The sequence below is a fragment of the Colias philodice genome, chromosome 19, assembly GCF_061535455.1.
Source record: "Colias philodice isolate Cphi_HAF_F1 chromosome 19, ilColPhil1 Martin Lab GWU primary, whole genome shotgun sequence".
Classification (NCBI taxonomy): domain Eukaryota; kingdom Metazoa; phylum Arthropoda; class Insecta; order Lepidoptera; family Pieridae; genus Colias; species Colias philodice.
Window position 1 is genome coordinate 8,033,416 of NC_143104.1, and position 19,449 is coordinate 8,052,864.

Sequence of the window (19,449 nt, forward strand, 5' to 3'; positions counted from 1 at the left end):
TTAACGCAGTATATTTATTACTGAATAGCGGTCCGCCCCGGCTTCGCCCGTGGTACATGTTTACGTTTTCTCTACATAAGAACCATCCTCGTACTTCAAGGAATATAATAAAAAAAGAATTATCGAAATCGGTTCAGCCGTTCTCGAGTTATGCGCTTACCAACACATTTTGCGATTCATTTTTATATATAAGAATATACTAGACTTTGTCTTTTTATAATAATGGAGGTGTAATGGAGAAGTAAGAGAGAAGTTTTTAATGTAAAATAATTCATAATAATTAAAATAACTTACTGATCCACTCACTATCCACCAGAGCTATTCACATTTAGTATTTTTTGAAGTGAAACTTCTTTATCGGGGTTGGAAACAAATTTTACATTTTTTCGTTACGCGTGACATTTTTCCGTTACGCGCTATCTTTTTCTTATCCCTACCACGCGTGATTCGACTTATTTATAAGATAGTAATTGATTCTATCACACATTCTATCATGATAGAAGGTTTTTAGATTTTTTTACTTTATTTAAGATTATTAATTATTGCGTATAAACGAACATAATAAGGTTGTATGATAATCTGTGATTGTATGTCAAAGTCAATGTCAAAATAATCTATAATACCAATTCTCATTTCTCAGCTATTCTCACTCAGATTAATTCAGATTACCAAAAAACAAATTAGTATTTAGTGCTATAAATTTATCTATTTTCCAACCCAGCAAAGAATAGAAGTGACAAACAAAAAACTGTTTATAACATAATAATGTCTCGGTTGTTGGCGGCAGTAATACAACCTTTGAAGTAATGAATAACCTCCAATATTATTAGGACCATAATCATTTGACTTTTGATCACATGAATTGCTACCTCTTATTGCAGGTTGGGTCTACAAACTATTGCTCCAGTATCAAACACTACATTAGTAAAACCGGAGTCATGTTTGTTAACTTCTATAAGAACGAAAGTACGATGCTATTTCCCTAGGCCCAATGAAGTAAGGCGAGTGCGGCGCCATGGATGGGAACACAGATTATCGACTCCAACTGGTCGTAGAGTAATTATGCGAAGAATCTTGAAAGGTCGATTTGTATTAACTCATTAGTAACCTAGTAACTAAAATCTTAAAAGTAATGTATGTAATATAGTCAAATAAAAAGAAATATAATGATTTAATTATTTTATTTATGTTCAATTATTATTTTCGTTCCTCTTACATGTCTAAATGTGTACAAAAAAATATTAAAGATAAAAATGATTACACATGCAATCATTTTCAAGACAATTAGCAGTTTCATAATGATCTCAAATATGACTACTGTTCAAACAACCTCAATACTACCTTGCCACTTATGTCTTATTGTTTGTACTATTATAAACAGCCTCAAATTGAGCACTTTTAGGTTTTATTAGATAATTTCACTGCATAAAAAGGTATCATGAATCATTAAATTAAATAAAATGAAAAATAAATACCATCCATACTAATATTATAAATGCGAAAGTAACTCTGTCTGTCTGTCTGTTACTCAATCACGCCTAAACTACTGAACCAATTTGGTATGGAGATATTTTGATACCCGAGGAAGGACATAGGCTACCTTTTATTGCGAAATACTAACGGGCCACGGGCGAAGCCGGACCTCTAGTATTTTATAAATAATAAGGAATATATTCTACAGGTCTGATAACTAGATAAAAAAAACAAATCCCAGCAATTACCTAGTATAATTTATGTAAATACTTGCACTGAATACATAGACCGGGAGATACTGACACAAAATTTCGAGTCATTTGTAACAGGATGGCGGTTCTACAGGGTTCTTAGTACGCAATGACAAAAAGAAAAACGATGGTGTGAACGCTGGTACCGGCGGCTTAGTCGCGTGGGCGTTAGTCGAACTCGTCGGAAAAATAGCGAAAGTCAAACGATTTGTAACACAAAAATTTTAGAATTTACCGATAGCCCATAAAAAAGAAGTAGGCGGTAGTGTCATGCCATACTTTTCCGGTGTGACTTACAGCCCGCCATACCGACGCGAATGTGTTGATTTAAATAAAACAATTATTCAACCATTTGTATCAGGCTAACTTTTGCACAGGTAACCATCGTCGTGCAGCCATTTACGAAAATCGCCATGCCATACTTTTCGGACGATTCCAAATGGTCGCCATACCGCCGAAAATCTGCAAAAAAATTTTATTTCGCCAAACTTTTTGTACTAGTATTGCATTTGGATTTTTGGAGAGTATTTGATAAAATGTGACCATTATTATATTTGCCCTACTTCTAGTAGGGGGAAAAAGTGCTGTCATACTTGAAAAATTAATTTAGTATTAATTTATATAAGTGAAGATTTCCAACACCTAGATCTTTGAAATTTTGTATTTATATTCGTTGATCCTCAAACTTACAGGAAAAATAAGTGCCATACTGTTACAAATCGTTTGACTTTCGCTATTTTCCGACGAGTTCGACTAACGCCCACGCGACTAAGCCGCCGGTACCAGCGTTCACACCATCATTTTTCTTTTTATCATTGCGTACTAAGAACCCTGTAGAACCGCCATCCTGTTACAAATGACTCGAAATTTTGTGTCAATATCTCCCGGTCTAACAATATTACACACAAGGAAGAATCTAAATAAATATAATTTATAAAAATAACAATAAGTCCTCCAAGAGAGACTGTTTAATAAGACAATTTAACAAATGTTGATTTAAAATTTCTAATTGAATAAGTATTTTTGTTGAGAATGAACGGATTCATCAGAACTGGTAGGAGTGTTAGCGGGTTTTAAAAGATTTGACATTTCTGTAACTACAAATGTGGTGAACTTAATTATAGCCAAATGTGCAGCCAGCTGTAACACAAGGGCTCCAAAACCTTTGTACAGTCCCCCTATTCCCTCTTTTGCTATTGTTGTGTTGTAACAATCCATAAAACCTTCATATCCAGTTAAAATTGGCGTAACTGATGTGCCTGTGTCCAAATTGTCAATAATTATTGTTCTTGTACCCTGTAAATATAAAATATGTCATTCTCACATACATAATGAAATACACACAACTATGAAAAAATACTTCAGTCAACAATTATTTCAAAAAGCAAATATTATGTATTGTAATTGGATTTAAATTTGAGTACCCTACCTGTATATGAAGCCTGTGTATTATTGTCTCAACAGGATAAAATATTATTTCCATTGCAATAAAAGAGAATATGTCAGCCTTTAATATCATATCCTCTGAGGGATCGGGGAGACTTTTGCGATGATTCATAGTAAATGAAGCTTCATATGAAGCACTCAATTCATGCTTATGCATTTTTTGGATGCGTAACATTCTCACAGTAATGATTTTTAAAGTTATGCTGCAAGAAAAAATAAAAAATTATGCTTTTTTGCTCCAATGGGTTAATAAATGCATAAAATTATGTATTTATTTTTATTCTTACTGAGCAAAATATTTTGTAAGCCCAAAGGCTGCTGTAGGCAACACTATTGCCCATATAGGCAGCATCCTGCCCCTAATTGGTGTGCCCCCTTCCAATATACGCATGAAACCCTCTCTAAAGACATCAAATATAGCCGGCTTATCACTTGCTATATCACTCTGCACTGTCTCCACTAAACTTGCAGAGTAAAATGGTGTTATCACAGCCAAACTTACACTGTAAACATGAAATAATAACATAACAGTAAATAGTTAAATTTAATAGAGAAGCATATTGACTATAATATAACTTAGTTTTTTTTTACACAATATTAACTTATAAGAATCATGACATTAATATTTAATTCATTCTAGTTACAATCACAATCCAAGTCTCAAATCAAAATATAAAAAAATATTGTATGATACAATCATCTCACCATTTTAATGTCATGTGCTGAAGAAACTGGAGAAAAGAATTGCATTTAGTTAGCTCTCTGGAATTACATATAAACACAAATCAAAATCAATATTACAGGCAATAATTTTCATTATCAAATTGATTTACCAACATATATTTTAATATAGGTACTCACTTTGGCCAACCAGTTCCCTTTGATAGAACATTTTCAACAGCTAAATTGAGGCCCTTAACTATACATGTGGAACCAATGCCTTTCCATAGAGTGTACAAATCCTGCCGCCTATGCAGCCTTGCTACCACAGGCAATAATGTGTAGGGAACAATGTGGTAATTCCTCAAAGTATTGTGGACCTTAAGAAAAAATAAATAATCAAATCTGTATGTATTTTCATGTTATGTTTATAACAAAGTCTACATTCAATAAAATACCTGACATTGCCTTCTCAACACTATAAATGGATGACTCAATAAATTCTCACTTACTAAGCTGGCTACACTTATTGCTGTTGTCACATATTCATTATTTTCTGAAACATTTTTTTGTTATATTTACGTAAATAATTGGCTTGGACTAAAGCAAAGGGGGCGCAGGACTTAGAAAATTTTTGATGGAGTTGGTGTCATTATAACACCTATTTATTATTGTTTTATCGTAAAGATTACGCTAATATTTTAGTTTTATAGGAACAACTTTTCTCTAAAATCAAAAATGGCCGAGATATTCGCCCTCAAAGATTGATGGTTTTCATTAGGTTAGGTTAGGTTAGGTTTGTTAAAAAAAAAACTACACAGAAATAGGAGCCCCGCAAAGCGGGGCTCCGTCGACGCGCAAAAAAAAAATTTTTTTTCACTTTTGATCAAAAATTTTCTAAGTCCTTACTTTGCGCCCCCTTTGCTTTAGGCGGACCATAAATTGATATATTTCTATAGACATATACATTATATGTATGTATTTTTACATACCTTCTTCTGAAACATCATCCATTACTAAAGGCGGTCCTTGATACTCCTCATTTAAAGGAGTGTGATATCGATATATCTGCTGGTAACGAGTATCATAGAGATCATTCGTTTCTCTATTGGGATCGAAACCGTACGGTCTGATATAATTACTGTAATCCCGAAAACCAGCCATTGAATCTGATCAAGCAGATAGCTGATAGGTAGTGGATAAGTTACAAAAACATTTTCTAACGTATATTTCTATATTAGTTTTTGCCTGTAATGCAATAGCTTTGGATAATGAAATAGTTATGATTTCTATTAAATTTTTATTGCAGATGTAGCTTTACAGGAAATAAGGTACGAAAATCAGAGCTCAATAAAAATAAAAAACCAAACTCCAAAGAGCTGAAAACTGAAATGCCAAATGCCAATGTCATTTGTGACATTGCGCTGTCAATCTGTCACTTAGACAGAGAAACCAATAGACACCGGCAATGCGTGTCGCAGAAAGAGATAAAAAAGAATACGTCACAATATTTAGGGTTACCGTGTGAGAGAAAATTTACCCCGCAATTTGTAAGATACAAATCTCTCAATATCATTATTCACATAACATAAGCACAGTATTACAATATTATTTCCTACAGTAAGGAATCGCCTTTGATGTCGCGCGATGCCGCCGCCAGCGTAGGTACTTACGCTGCCACACGAAAATACGCTAGGGTTGCAAGTTGCAACAAATGGGAAATAAAACAATTTTGATTATTAATATTATGATGAAATCATTTATTCATATGTACATTCAAAATAATTGCGATTATTAAATCTGATGTAATTATTTGTTCATAAATATATAATTACAGATATTACACTGCTAAATATTATTTACGTGGACACTTTATTTTTGGATGTTCTTAATTGTATATTATACCATTTAACTAAGTAATGCATTCGCATTGGGATGTACAATCTGATTAGAAAATAATGAGGACAACATATACATAGCTTTGATTTTAATTCAACAGATACAATTAATACAATCTTTCTGAAATATTGTTTCCTTCTGGGATTTCAATGTAGATTTACATCCGTAAACGGAACAGTTTTTGCGCGTCATAATAGAATATGTAAGTACCTTTGTATAATAAAATTATTACACAAAAAATACGACTGCGTCGTCCTTTCGCGATAGTTAATGCAAACTCAGCGTGATTGCATTAAGCGGCCCACGTCGCCCGACCCCCCGCCAGTTCCCCTCCGTTTCTCTGCACAAGTACATTCGTCGCCATACTGTAGGATGGTAATACTGTGACATAAGTGGATAATAATGAGATATCCACATTACATACTTACATGTTTATACTTATAGTATAAAGAGGAAAGGTTTGTAATTGTGTATGTATGTATGTATGGTTTTCACGCATAAACTACTGGACGGATTTCAAAAATTCTTTCACGTTTTCACTGAGCAACATAGGCTATATTGCATTTTCAAAAAAATTAGAGATCCTCACCAAAAATGCAATAATGTATCCACAGAATGTATCCTTAATAAAAATTCTGTCATCGCGTGCGCTGCGGAATCTATTGAAAATAGAACAAAAAAATGTTCTATGGTATTGTAGAATGGACCAATATCTACAAGAAAGTCCGCGATATTCCATTCAAAAGATAAAACGAATTTTTAAAAGTGTCAATTTTACAGAAAATAGTAGGTATACTGTTTAATACAATGAGGAGGCGTAGTGCGGGACGGGGTGAAGGTGAGGAGGGAAGGAATATTCGCAGGAACTGCTTTGATTCCGATTTGAAAAATTCTTTCAGTGTTAGATAGCCCATTGATCGAGGAAGGCTATAGTAGGCTATATTGTACCATAACACTTAGACCAACAGGAGTGGCGCCACGCGGGTGAAACCGCGGAGCGCAGCTAGTATATAATAAACATATATTACTTTTAGATGGGTTATACTTATTTCTGTATATACACATACCTATATATTATATAATATGTATATATATCATTATCATAATCCCATATGAAAAAACTGGATTGTTTATTATTTTTTATAAAATAAAATAAAAATATTAATAAAATAATGTATATTTTCGTAAGTATTAACAGATACACACGTTAATTATATTGACCGACCCGCGAAGGCGCAAAAAAAAAAACCGAAATTTACTTAATAATAATTTATTGTAATAAAAAAATTACATTTAAATTATCTCTAACTTAATTAACTACGTCCCTCCGGTTCAATGTTGGAACCAAGAGTGTCCATTGTCTTCGGCGGGGCAGCTTCGCGGTGGTGGTGATTACCATAATACTTTCTAACCTTCGGTTTTGGGGTCCAATCTGTTCATCCTGTAGCTACAATCCAAATTTGTCGTAAATTATCCGGTTCAGGAAAACTGTAACAAGCAATTGAATATTTCAGATATTTAATTAAATACACACTGCAGAATATATATTATTATTTCCCATAATAGTGGGTAACAATTTGTAGAAAAGTTGGCAACACAAAATTTTTTAGGTTAAAATTTATAATTGTTATTTTTGTGGTTTTTAAACAATGTATTCAAGTCAACAGCACGTGATACACAATATATTAACACGCTAAAATATCATGAAGGCCTATAAACTGATAAAGAGTTGTATACTTACGAGTGAAAAGACAGTCCAGGCATTTTCGTTCCACTATCACTTTTACACCCTTTAACGCTACACCGCACCATGGTATTATTTTATAAGGTATTAACAGTAAGTCTAAATCATTCAAAACCAAACATACCATGAATTACGTAACTTAGAACATGTAAAAACTATATTTTTATGGAAGACGATAGCTAGCTGTCAAACTTTGTTTATCAAACTAGGTTGCTATTCTTGAAAAAAGTGGTACGCTGCGTGAAACAAAAAATTTTATCGTTCTCTCTCATTTCTTTACACAGCACCGGCATAAGTTGCTCTTTTTCTTGTGTGAATGCGACATAAGATATCAATTTGTCTATTGGTTTCTTTGTCTACGATCTGTCATATCAATTTATTTGATTCATTCATGTTTTTTTTTTCGGCTTTGTTGTGTCGGAGAAAACATTGGAGAAAACACGTGTCTCAGAGATTGTTTTTGTTTTTTATTATCCTATTATTTTTCTAGTGATACCAAACTTTTTGTTGTGTTTGGGTAAGCAATAGAAAACTAATTTTCCTTTTGCAATATGGGAGGTTCAGGACCTCCAGATCTTAATAAACCACCCGATTTACAGAGTGAGATGATGGAAGCAGAGTCTACGGGCCACAAAAGGCTCCGTTCCGATCACTCCTCTAAAGACTCTGACATTTTACCCTCCAAACGCCATATCCCTGATCACGACTATACTATCCCAGCCTCCCAAACTACCTATATTGCCCCAATTCTTTTGAATCCCCCATCTTACACTGGCGAAGAGAGGGGACCATACATAGTATATTTATTTATTTTTATTATTTACTAGCGGTCCGCCCCGGCTTCGCCCGTGGTATATATTTACGTTTTCTCTACATAAAAACCATCCTCGTACTTCAAGGAATATAGTAAAAAAAGAATTATCGAAATCGGTTCAGCCGTTCTCGAGTTATGCGCTTACCAACACATTTTGCGATTCATTTTTATATATAAGATTTAACACTTTAATAATTGTACAGAAGCCTTAGAACTACTTACACAATACACATAGAACAGAGTACAACTATTTTGGCGGCCTTATCACTTAATAGTGATCTCTTCCAGGCAACCACGGTAAAAGGTAAACAAGCAAAAAGATCACTAATTGGCGGGACGAGAACAGAAAAAGAATAATTAATAGCAAGAAAACAAAAAAAAAAAAAATAATAATAATAATATATATCTACCTTAAATAATAGGTACATATCCATATACAATATCACATATACTATACATATACATACACAATATATAAATATACATATAAATAAATAAAATAAACAGATATACATACCAATTACATATTATATAATATAAAATTCTCGTGTCACAATGTTAGTCTGCATACTCCTCCGAAACGGATGGACCGATTCTCATGAAATTTTCTGTGCATATCGGGTAAGTCTGAGAATCGGCCAACATCTATTTTTCATATGTACCACGGGCGAAGCCGGGGCGGACCGCTAGTATTATATAATAAACATAAATAAATATATACTTAGAGGGAAACACACTGATATTGAATAAGATAAAATTATTATACGAATACCATCTAAATCTAATACAGAGTACATATTGTAACATAATGAAAATATGAAAGAAAAATAAAAAGTTAATAAAATATTACTGGTCCGGATCAGCAGCGGAAAGAAAATGTTGTCGCACAAGATTTTTAAAACCCGAAGGGGTCCGGGCTTGACGAATATTTAATGGCAGAGAGTTCCATAACTTAACTGATATCGCTGCAAAAGACTTGCCATAAAAATTTGTGCGTCGGCTTGGAACACGCAAGATGAGTCTATCCTCAGAGCGAAGTGAGTAGCTTTCACTGTGCAAGAAGGAAAAATTGGACTTGAGGTAGGAAGGAGCGGAGGGATTAAAAAGGATACGGAACAGTAGTTGCAAATAGTGTAGATTCCGGCGAAGTCGGATAGGGAGCCACTTGAGCCTTTTCCTGAAAGAAGAAACGTGGTCATATTTTCGAAGGCCGAAAATAAATCTAATACAGAAATTTTGGAGACGCTCAAGTTTATCAAGATGCTCGACTGCTAAATATAGTATATGTGTCTCGTACTGAGGAAGACCCTTCGGCTGGCCTAAGTATAAGACCCATTAAATTCGGTTCGTTCTTGTATAAACACCGTGTACAAAATATAACTAAAGATGGTGTTAGACCTATAGGCCGTAATAAAATATCGGTACAATTTACTTCAGCAGCAGATGCAAATAATTTTCTTAATTTTTCAAGTATTTAAAGCCACTATTCCCTTGTTCCATATAACCCGTATGGGCATCGTCAAGGGTGTCCCTACTGAATTTTCATCTACATTATCATTACATACACATTTTCATATGGGATTATATGATAATGATATATATTCATATCATCAATACATATAATAAAATTCTAGAAAAGTGGTGTCTGTACAATGAAAATATGTAAAAAAAAATTAGCAGGGGTTATTACTAAATCGATCCCAAACCCAAAACTGTTGTTAAAAAAAATTTTGTCTGTTTGTCTGTTTGTCTGTTTGTCGGTTTGTCTGTATGTTTGAACACGCTAATCTCAGAAACGGCTTATCCGATTTAGATGCGGTTTTCACTAATATATTGTGGTAAGCTTCATTTAACATTTAGTGTTTATTTCATGTCAATCGGTTCATAAATAAAAAAGTTATGACCATTTAAGTAATCACAGCGAACATTTGCTAAGGCATTCTAATACATGAATTACTTTATTACGTAAATTATACGCTAAAGTTATTCCTTGACATGTCCAGATGATCATATCGAAAGTCCCCAAGCGTGGGGGGGGGGGGTGGTTATGCTGAGGGGGTAGTAGGGGGGGTCAAAGGACCTTTATTTAGATTTTTGCTCATAAGTCTAAAACCTGCACAAATATGTAGCATTATGGTTACTTCTAGGTAAATTTTCTATATAAAAGGTCTTTGAAATTATGTCGTAGGTATTATTTTTAACCCCCGACGCAAAAAGAGGGGTGTCCGCTATGTGTGTATTGCGTGTCTGTCTGTGCCACCGTAGCTCGCTAACGGGTAATACCAATTAGATGCGTTTTTTTGTTACATTAGTTGTTTCTTATAATATAGGGGTAAGTGGGAATGAAAAAAACGAATGTTAGTTGTTAATGTAGGTTGTTAATGTAGGTTATACCCAAGTGATATATCAAATGAAAATAGACGACATGTCAGAAACAATTAGTCAAATTTTATCAAAATCGGTTCATCCATTTATTTGATATAGGGGTAAAAGTGGGAATAAATAAATGAATTTTATCAAATATACTCAAGTGACGTATCTAATGAAAGACATGACGTGTAAATTACAATAAGACATATTTTATCAAAATTGGTTCATCCATTTATTGGATATAGGTATAAAAGTGGGAATAAAAGTTGTCAAATAATATACCCAAGTGGCATATCAAATGAAAGGGCATGACCTGACGTGAGAAGTATGATGAGGCATATTTAATCAAAATCGGTTCATCCATTTATTGATTTATAGCGGTAAAAGTGGGAATGAATAATCGAATGTGGTCAAATAATATAATCAAGCGGCATATCAAATGACGTGTGAATTACAATTAGTCATGTTTTATCAAAATTGGTTAATCTGTTTATTACATATAGGGCACCTTAGGGGTGATAGTGGGGATAAATAATCCAAATGGAGTACCAAACGAAAGGATATGACATGTACATAATATACAGGGTGTCCCAAGAAGTATGGATGAACTGAAGCCAGGAGGTAGAGGACCTAGAGGACTATCCGAATCACCCCCATGTGTGTTATGCGATTTTTCGTAGTTTCGGAGTTATGACTCTTTTTTCAATTTTTCACCTATCGCCGAGTACGATGATATTTTCACTCATGGTGACGTCAACTATTGCGCTAGATGCTTGATTTTTTTTGTGTGCTAAGCTGAAAGATAGGCCAATTCAGTATGGTAACACTTACTATCGTTAGATCTTCGAATGGAATAAAAAAAAGAACTAAATGCCAAGAAAGATAAAATTACCCAATATGTTCACAACTTCAAGGGCCCATAAAAAAATAAAATCACATAAGAAAAGTTTTCCGTTTGGCTTTTAAAAACTTGCTCTATCTATCAGGTAGCTACCCTGAAAATTTCATTTTATTATTCAGAAGGCTTCAATCGAAAAATTGAAATCTAAATGTGGTAAGTGCAAAAATTTTATTAACATGATGATCATTAAAACCAATAAATAGGTGTTTAGTTACCATAATTTTTTTTAAAATAACCCCGCTGTTGCTCAATGCAAGTGCGACATCACCGTAAAAAGTTGTCTATTAAATGTCTTTATGCCCTTTTATAATTTTAAATGGTTTCTTCTGCTACTATGAATTTCCGGGCTATTTCGTCCAAATTGTGACATTCTCTCAAGTAGCCGAGGTCTATTTAGTTTCCCCATTGAAACAAATCAATTGGGTTTAGGTCGAGGGACCGTGGAGGCCAGGTTTTAAGGCAAGCGTCACCGGCGCATGCGCAGGCTGCAACGACCAATCCATCTTTCAGGGTATCTTTACCCTTTAGCCTGGCCTGAACGGTCTCCGGACATAAACCATATTGATTTTTTTCCGTGGGGATACTACAAAGACGAGAGACTGCTACAATTTGGACGAAATAACCCGGAAATTCATAGTAGCAGAAGAAACCATTAAAAATGATAAAAGGGCATTCAGACATTTAAAAGACAACTTTTTACGGTGATGTCGCACTTGCACTGAGCAACAGCGGGGTCATTTTAAAAAATTCTGGTAATTAAACACCAATTTATTGGTTTTAATGATCATCATGTTAATAAAATTTTTGCACTTATCACATTTAGATTTCAATTTTTCGATTGAAGCCTTCTGAATAATAAAATGAAATTTTCAGGGTAGCTACCTGATAGATAGAGCAAGTTTTTAAAAGCCAAACGGAAAACATTTTTTATGTGATTTTATTTTTTTACGGGCCCTTGAAGTGGTGAACATACCGGGAAATTTTACCTTTCTTGGCATTTCATCCTTTTTTTTTATTCCATTCAAAGATCTAACGATAGTAAATATTACCATACTGAATTGGCCTATCTTTCAGCGTAGCACACAAAAAAAAATCAAGCATCTTCCGCAATAATTGATGTCACCATGAGTGAAAATATCATCGTACTCGGCGATAGGTGAAAAATTGAAAAAAGAGTCATAACTCCGAAAATACGAAAAATCGCATAACACACATGGGGGTGATTCGGATAGCCCTCTAGGTCCTCTACCTCCCAGCTTCCGTTCATCACTACTTTTTGGGACACCCTGTATAGGTATGATTAGACAATAGACATGGTTTAGATCAAAATCGGTTCAGCCATTTACTAGGGGTGAAAGGGAAAAGTTGAACGTCTGTGAAAGTAGAAGGAATATGGGAGCGGGAGAATAACCACATCCTGGAAATTTTGAACTCTTCTGTACCTAAGTTTTATACCTAGCTCAGTTTAGTAATAAATTTTACTAACAGTTCTTTTGTGTTATTATTTATTTTATTTCTTAACTTTATAATAATGTGTAAGTACTTATAATTTAGTTGTATATGATAGTACGTGTTTCAAGACGTGTTTACTCAATAATTGTGTGTTAAGTAGTAACTACTATGCAGTCACTATTCCACGCGGACGAAGTCGCGGGCACAGCTAGTTATATAATATATAGGTATGTGTATATACATAATTTGTATTACCCATCTAAAAGTAATATGTTTATTATATACTAGCTGCGCTCCGCTGTTTCACCCGCGTGGCTCCACTCCTGTTGGTCTAAGTGTTATGGTACAATATAGCCTACTATAGCCTTCCTCGATCAATGGGCTACACAGAGCAAGTAATATAGATGGGCTATCTAACACTGAAAGAATATCCCTTCCCTCCTCACCTTCACCCCGTCCCGCATTACGCCTCCTCATTGTATTAAACAGTATACCTACTATTTTCTGTAAATTGATACTTTTAAAAATTCTTTATATCTTTTGAATGGAATATCGCGGACTTTCTTATAGATATTGGTCCATTCTATAATACCGTAGAACATTTATTTGTTCTATTTTCAATAGATTCCGCAGCGCACGCGATGACAGAATTTTTATTAAGGATACATTATTGCATTTTTGGTAAGGATCTCTAATTTTTTTGAAAATGCAATATAACCTATGTTGCTCAGTGAAGATGCAGCTTTCTAATGGTGAAAGAATTTTTGAAATCGGTCCAGTAGTTTATACGTGAAAACCATACATACATACATAATTACAAACATTTCCTCTTTATAATATTAGTATATAGTATAAACATGTAAGTATGTAATGTGGATATCTCATTATTATCCACTTATGTTATGTGAATAATGATATTGAGAGATTTGTATCTTACAAATTGCGGGGTAAATTTTCCCTCACACGGTAACCCTAAATATTGTGACGTATTCTTTTTTATCTCTTTCTGCGACTCGCATCCGGTGTCTACCTCGGAGCAATTAAAGCATCTACAGACGCTCCGATTTGGTTGGTGCCAACCATATTGGAACCGACATGGCAACCATTCCAACATTGCTACAGATTGTCCGACGGTTGGCCTTTCAGCTGTCAGTTGACCATAGAGTAATATGTCAGTTGACCATAGTAGAGTGCGTTTCACGAAAGAGTTCCCCTGCCGTTCCCGTGCCGAATTTTTGAAATCGGTCCAGTAGTTTATACGTGAAAACCATACATACATAATTACAAACATTTCCTCTTTATAATATTAGTATAAATAGTATAAGGATGTAAGTATGTAATGTGGATATCTCATTATTATCCACTTATGTTATGTGAATAATGATATTGAGAGATTTGTATCTTACAAATTGCGGGGTAAATTTTCCCTCACACGGTAACCCTAAATATTGTGACGTATTCTTTTTTTATCTCTTTCTGCGACTCGCATCCGGTGTCTACCTCGAGCTAGCGCGCACGAGCAACTTTGTCTCCGCAACTATTTTGTCTCTCCCATCAATTTGTATGGAGAGTTGCGTCGCTACGTGCGCGCACTTTCATACTAGCCCATGGGTGGGAGAGACAAAATAGTTGCGGAGACAAAGTTGCTCGTGCGCGCTCGCTCTTATAGCATCTACAGACGCTCCGATTTGGTTGGTGCCAACCATCCGACCACGACCAAATCGGAAAGTGTAGAGAGCGGTCGGTCCGACATAATTATTATTAATATTGGTTTGACGTGGTCGGATGCGCCGGCGATACCGACCAAACCAACTTCCTATCCGATCCAACCAAATTGGAACGTTTGGAAGCTTTGTTCCGACCAAATCGGCTCATTCCATAGAGTAATATAGGTAATTGGCTCATTCACATTCGCAACGCCGCCGGTGTAGGACGTCAACATGAACGCCGAGGGAGTTACGGTCACCGAACGTGACATATTAATAAAATTACTGGAACTATATAAAGACTTTCCCAGTTTGTGGGACTTAAGTAACAAAGATTACGCATATAGAGATGCCAGAAATCAAGCGTATTTTATTATGTTAGAAGTATTAAAAAAAATTGACAGTGCGGCTACATTAAAAACCTTAAAAAATAAGTTATAAGAGCCGCATATGACTGTAATTTTCTCTATTTCTATAGTAGAATTTAGCCCATTCTTTTCGTACTATGGTCATTTGACATTCTATGGTCAACTGACTGCTGGAAGGCCAACCGTCGGACAATCTGTAGCAATGTTGGAATGGTTGCCATGTCGGTTCCAATATGGTTGGCACCAACCAAATCGGAGCGTCTGTATATGCTCTTAACAAGCTCCGAGGTGTCTGTACTGTCTATTGTATTCTCTGTCTACGCTACTATGTATTCCATAGAAGGTTTGTTTACTTTATCTAGGATGATTAAATATTGCCTTTATACCACAGTATAAACGAACATTGTTAATCTGTGATTGTATGTAATATGTCAAAGTCAATAACGTAGTGATTATATCCTCTTTGGTCAATGTCAAAATAATCTATAAAATATTATTCTCACTCGGATTACCAAAAAACAAATAAGTGCACTACATTTATCTATTTTCCAACCCAGCAAGGAATAGAAATAAAAAAAAAACTGTAGAATATATTATATAACAATATCTCGGTTATTGGCGGCAGTAATACAACCTTTGAAGTAATGAATAACCATTAACCTCCAATATTATTAGTTCCATAATTATATTGGTGGCAGTACACATGGGCCCAACGTGTTGGGCCAACGGGTTGGGCCAACGTGTAGAGAGCTACTTGGCGGTATGTTGGCTTCATTAGCCTAGTTGGCGCCAATATTGGCAGGCCAACCGAATGTTGTCGGTTTTTTGTGCACACATCAAAGGATCTTGGCGCGCTCCACAAACAGCGTTCACACGTTGGTGTCTTGTTCAGTTTGTTGTTACTCGTCAGCGGAGACAGTATCGTTGCGCGTCAATGAAATTTACGTTTAACCATGTTCCGATAGCGATGGCGGCGCCGAGGTTTTACAATTCGTAGAATTGTATCGACATGAAGGAATAATTTGGAATCCACGGCATGAACTACACAAAAATAAAACTATATGACTCAATAAATTAGATGTTCTATTTTCTATTTATTATATTATTCTAGATGTTTTTCTTATCTCACTTTCATACAATGCGATAAAAAAATGAATATATTTATAAAATGAGTAAAATAGTATTAAAAAAAAAAATAATAAAAATTTATTTTCAAGAAACAGGTACAGCATTATGTTCAGACCCTGACCTTCGAACTAGTGGTAAACTGTGTTTCGAAGGCCAGTTTCTTCCCAGTCTTTATATCTATATTATATTTATATGTTTCTGCAAACTCACAGTTTTATGTTTATACAGTAAAAATAGATAAAAGGAGAAAAAAAAATATAACTATATCTATACAAAAAAAAAAAAGGAAAAACTGAAGTTAATATTTCAATTTTAAGAAGTCATTCCCATTATAAATATTGTGTGCACGTATCTGTTCGCATATAATAAATATATATATATAGTGTGTGTGTGTGTGTGTGTGTGTGTGTGTGTGTGTGTGTGTGTGTGTGTGTGTGTGTGTGTGTGTGTGTGTTTGCATGTGTGTATGTGTTTGTGTGTGTGCATGTGTGTGTTTGTGTAGAGCATGTGAGTAAGTTAGTACGTATGACATGTGGGTGGGTGGTTGAATACGTCCTAGTGATTTACTATCATTAATTTTTCTGTTTCTTCGTAATCCATATCTTTTAGCCAATCTTTCACAACTCGTTTAATTTTATTATGATTTAAAACCCTAACGTTGTATTTACTATTTAACAAATTATACAATTTTGTTGCTAAGAATTCATATTGATGTTGAGCGAATTTGGATGAGGTTGAGGGGATAGGTAGCCGATTAAGTCTTTTTACCTCTGTATTAGAAAGATCTATCATGCGATGTTTTCTGCGGATGCACTGGTAAATATAAGATTTTCGAACACTAAGAACATTTGATTTGTTGTATATATCAGTTGTAGGATGTTTATAATTAAAGTAGAACATAACCTTAAGAACAGCCCTTTGCGCCCTTTCTACAGGCAGCATTAGAGTTTTGCAGGCTCCTCCCCAGACAGATATACAATAAGTTAGTATACAGTGGCAAAGAGCATTGTATACCTGGATGAGCAGAGTAGTGTTGGCAATAGACCGAAGATTTTTGAACACGAATATAAGTCTTCTGATTCTTTTTACTGTGCTATTTATATGTTGTTCCCATCTTAATTTGTCATCCATTATTACACCTAGATATCTTGTTTCGTAGGTTCTTTTAATTTCTTCACATGTGCAAATAGTATTCTGAGGAGTTGATGTTAATGTCCTATTGCAGGGGAATGAATGTAGAGTAATTTTGTATTGATTACCAGGCATGGAAGAAATTCTTTTACCAAAACAGATGTAGTTAGTTTTTTCAACATTTATTGACAACAGGCTATCTTCTAACCAAGCAGTGATTTTGCACATCTCTTTTTCAGTTATCAATTTCAAATCACTCCACGATTTGGCGTGGAAGATAACTACTGTATCATCAGCATACATGATTGTGTTTGCAGAATGTAAAGGGAGACTACATAACTCGTTTATGTACGCTAAAAACAACGTAGGTCCCAGTGTGCTCCCCTGTGGAACACCGTATGTGCAAGCTGCATTGCTGCTCGTTAAATTATCAAGGCGCACCACTTGCTCTCTATTAGTCAGATAGTCTTGCAGCCAGTCGATAGCTACACCTCTTATACCAAGGTTTTCAAGCCTTGAAATTAAGATAGGGACCGACACCGTGTCAAAAGCCTTACGCAAATCAAGGAACACACTGAGACACTTGTAACCATTATCCACATATGATGTGATTAGTGATGTAAGATGCAGGATTGCATCCTCGGTTGAACGGCCCTTGCGAAATCCGAATTGATTGTCGTTTAGGAGTGATTTTCTTTCCAAATATGTGACTAATCTATTATTAAAAAGCTTTTCAAGGATCTTCGACAGTACACTTAAAAGAGATATTGGCCTGTAGTTAGTTGGTTCAGATTTTAATCCACCTTTATAAATGGGTACCACAACTGCTTTTTTTAAAGTCCTCGGAAAAACTCCAGACTCAAGACTTAAGTTACAAACATAAGAAATTGGTTCAGATAGATATATTTTAAAGTCCTTAATGAATTTTGTGGTGATATTGTCGTGGCCAGGAGCACTGTCTACTTTTAGTGACGATATTAATTTATTTACTTCTATAGAATCAGTGTTTGTGACCACCATTGAGTGAACCGGTCCTGTGAGGTGAGAAGCTTCCCGTGCTAGATCTTTTTCGTTCCTTTTCAGGTTATGAAGGATTGCTTCTGCAAGCTTACTCCCAACTGTTATTAAAAAGTTACTTGTTCTTAAAAATTATTAAATAATAATACAATGAGCATGATTTTGATCAAATTGTGCTTTATTACATAAATAATATTATCATTTGATATAATAATATTATCTAAAATCTAATCTTTAAAGTTTCGTTTTATAGGTAGTTAAAATTAAATTAAATGTAAAATGCACACATTTTAAACATTTGAAAAAATCTAAACATAATAATATTTTATTTATACAGATATAAAAAAGGACAATAGAGATTGGAAAATGGTTTCATCGCAGACGGCAGAGTACACTCATTGTTATTGATGCACATGTACGTAATAATTAAACGCACTGTATATAAATAAATTACCGCGGCTGCAAGAACTTCTACGGACTACGTCCATCTTTGAAGCGCCAATGCAGAATGATCAGTACGCCAATGTGTGAACAGGAATCTTGATATCCTTCATTTTTTCCCAACACGTTGGCCCAACGCCTTGGCCCCATGTGTACTGCCGCTATATGACTTTTGATCACATTAATTATTGCTACTTCTAATTGCAGGTTGGGTCTACAAACTATTGCTCCAGTATCAAACACTACATTGGTAAAACCGGAGTCATGTTTGTTAACTTCTATAATTGTTAAATTCTATAAGAACGAAAGTACGATGCTATTTCCCTAGGCCCAATGAAGTAAGGCGAGTGCGGCGCCATGGATGGGAACACAGATTATCGACTCCAACTGGTCGTAGAGTAATTATGCGAAGAATCTTGAAAGGTCGATTTGTATTAACTCATTAGTAACCTAGTAACTAAAATCTTAAAAGTAATGTATGTAAGTAATATAGTCAAATAAAAAGAAATACAATGATTTAATTATTTTATTTATGTTCAATTATTATTTTCGTTCCTCTTACATGTCTAAATGTGTACAAAAAAATATCTTCTTATATATAAAAATGAATCGCAAAATGTGTTGGTAAGCGCATAACTCGAGAACGGC

At 34.7% G+C, this 19,449-nt stretch overlaps 3 protein-coding genes across 3 annotated transcripts; 2 read left to right on the top strand and 1 right to left on the bottom strand.

Annotated features, from left to right (window-relative positions):
* Window positions 1-615: 615 nt before the first annotated feature.
* Window positions 616-1,183, top strand: LOC149480056 (large ribosomal subunit protein bL34m-like). Its single transcript, XM_089707086.1, has 2 exons — window positions 616-803; window positions 882-1,183. The coding sequence occupies exons 1-2, from the start codon at window positions 766-768 to the stop codon at window positions 1,102-1,104; spliced, it is 261 nt and encodes an 86-aa protein (XP_089563212.1). The 5' UTR covers window positions 616-765; the 3' UTR covers window positions 1,105-1,183.
* LOC149480057 (mitochondrial outer membrane protein SLC25A46-like) lies at window positions 1,165-5,211 on the bottom strand. The gene is made up of 7 exons (XM_089707085.1): window positions 4,823-5,211; window positions 4,289-4,386; window positions 4,032-4,210; window positions 3,876-3,932; window positions 3,458-3,673; window positions 3,154-3,373; window positions 1,165-3,020 (listed from the first exon to the last, which is right to left on the bottom strand). The coding sequence occupies exons 1-7, from the start codon at window positions 4,992-4,994 to the stop codon at window positions 2,730-2,732; spliced, it is 1,233 nt and encodes a 410-aa protein (XP_089563211.1). The 5' UTR covers window positions 4,995-5,211; the 3' UTR covers window positions 1,165-2,729.
* A 10,449-nt stretch (window positions 5,212-15,660) lies between these two features.
* LOC149480058 (large ribosomal subunit protein bL34m-like) lies at window positions 15,661-19,317 on the top strand (the record flags this gene model as incomplete). The annotated part of the gene is given in 3 exon segments (XM_089707654.1): window positions 15,661-15,725; window positions 19,009-19,069; window positions 19,071-19,317. Coding segments are annotated over 3 exon segments (303 nt in total), but the record flags the coding sequence as incomplete, so codon positions are not given.
* Window positions 19,318-19,449: the final 132 nt, after the last annotated feature.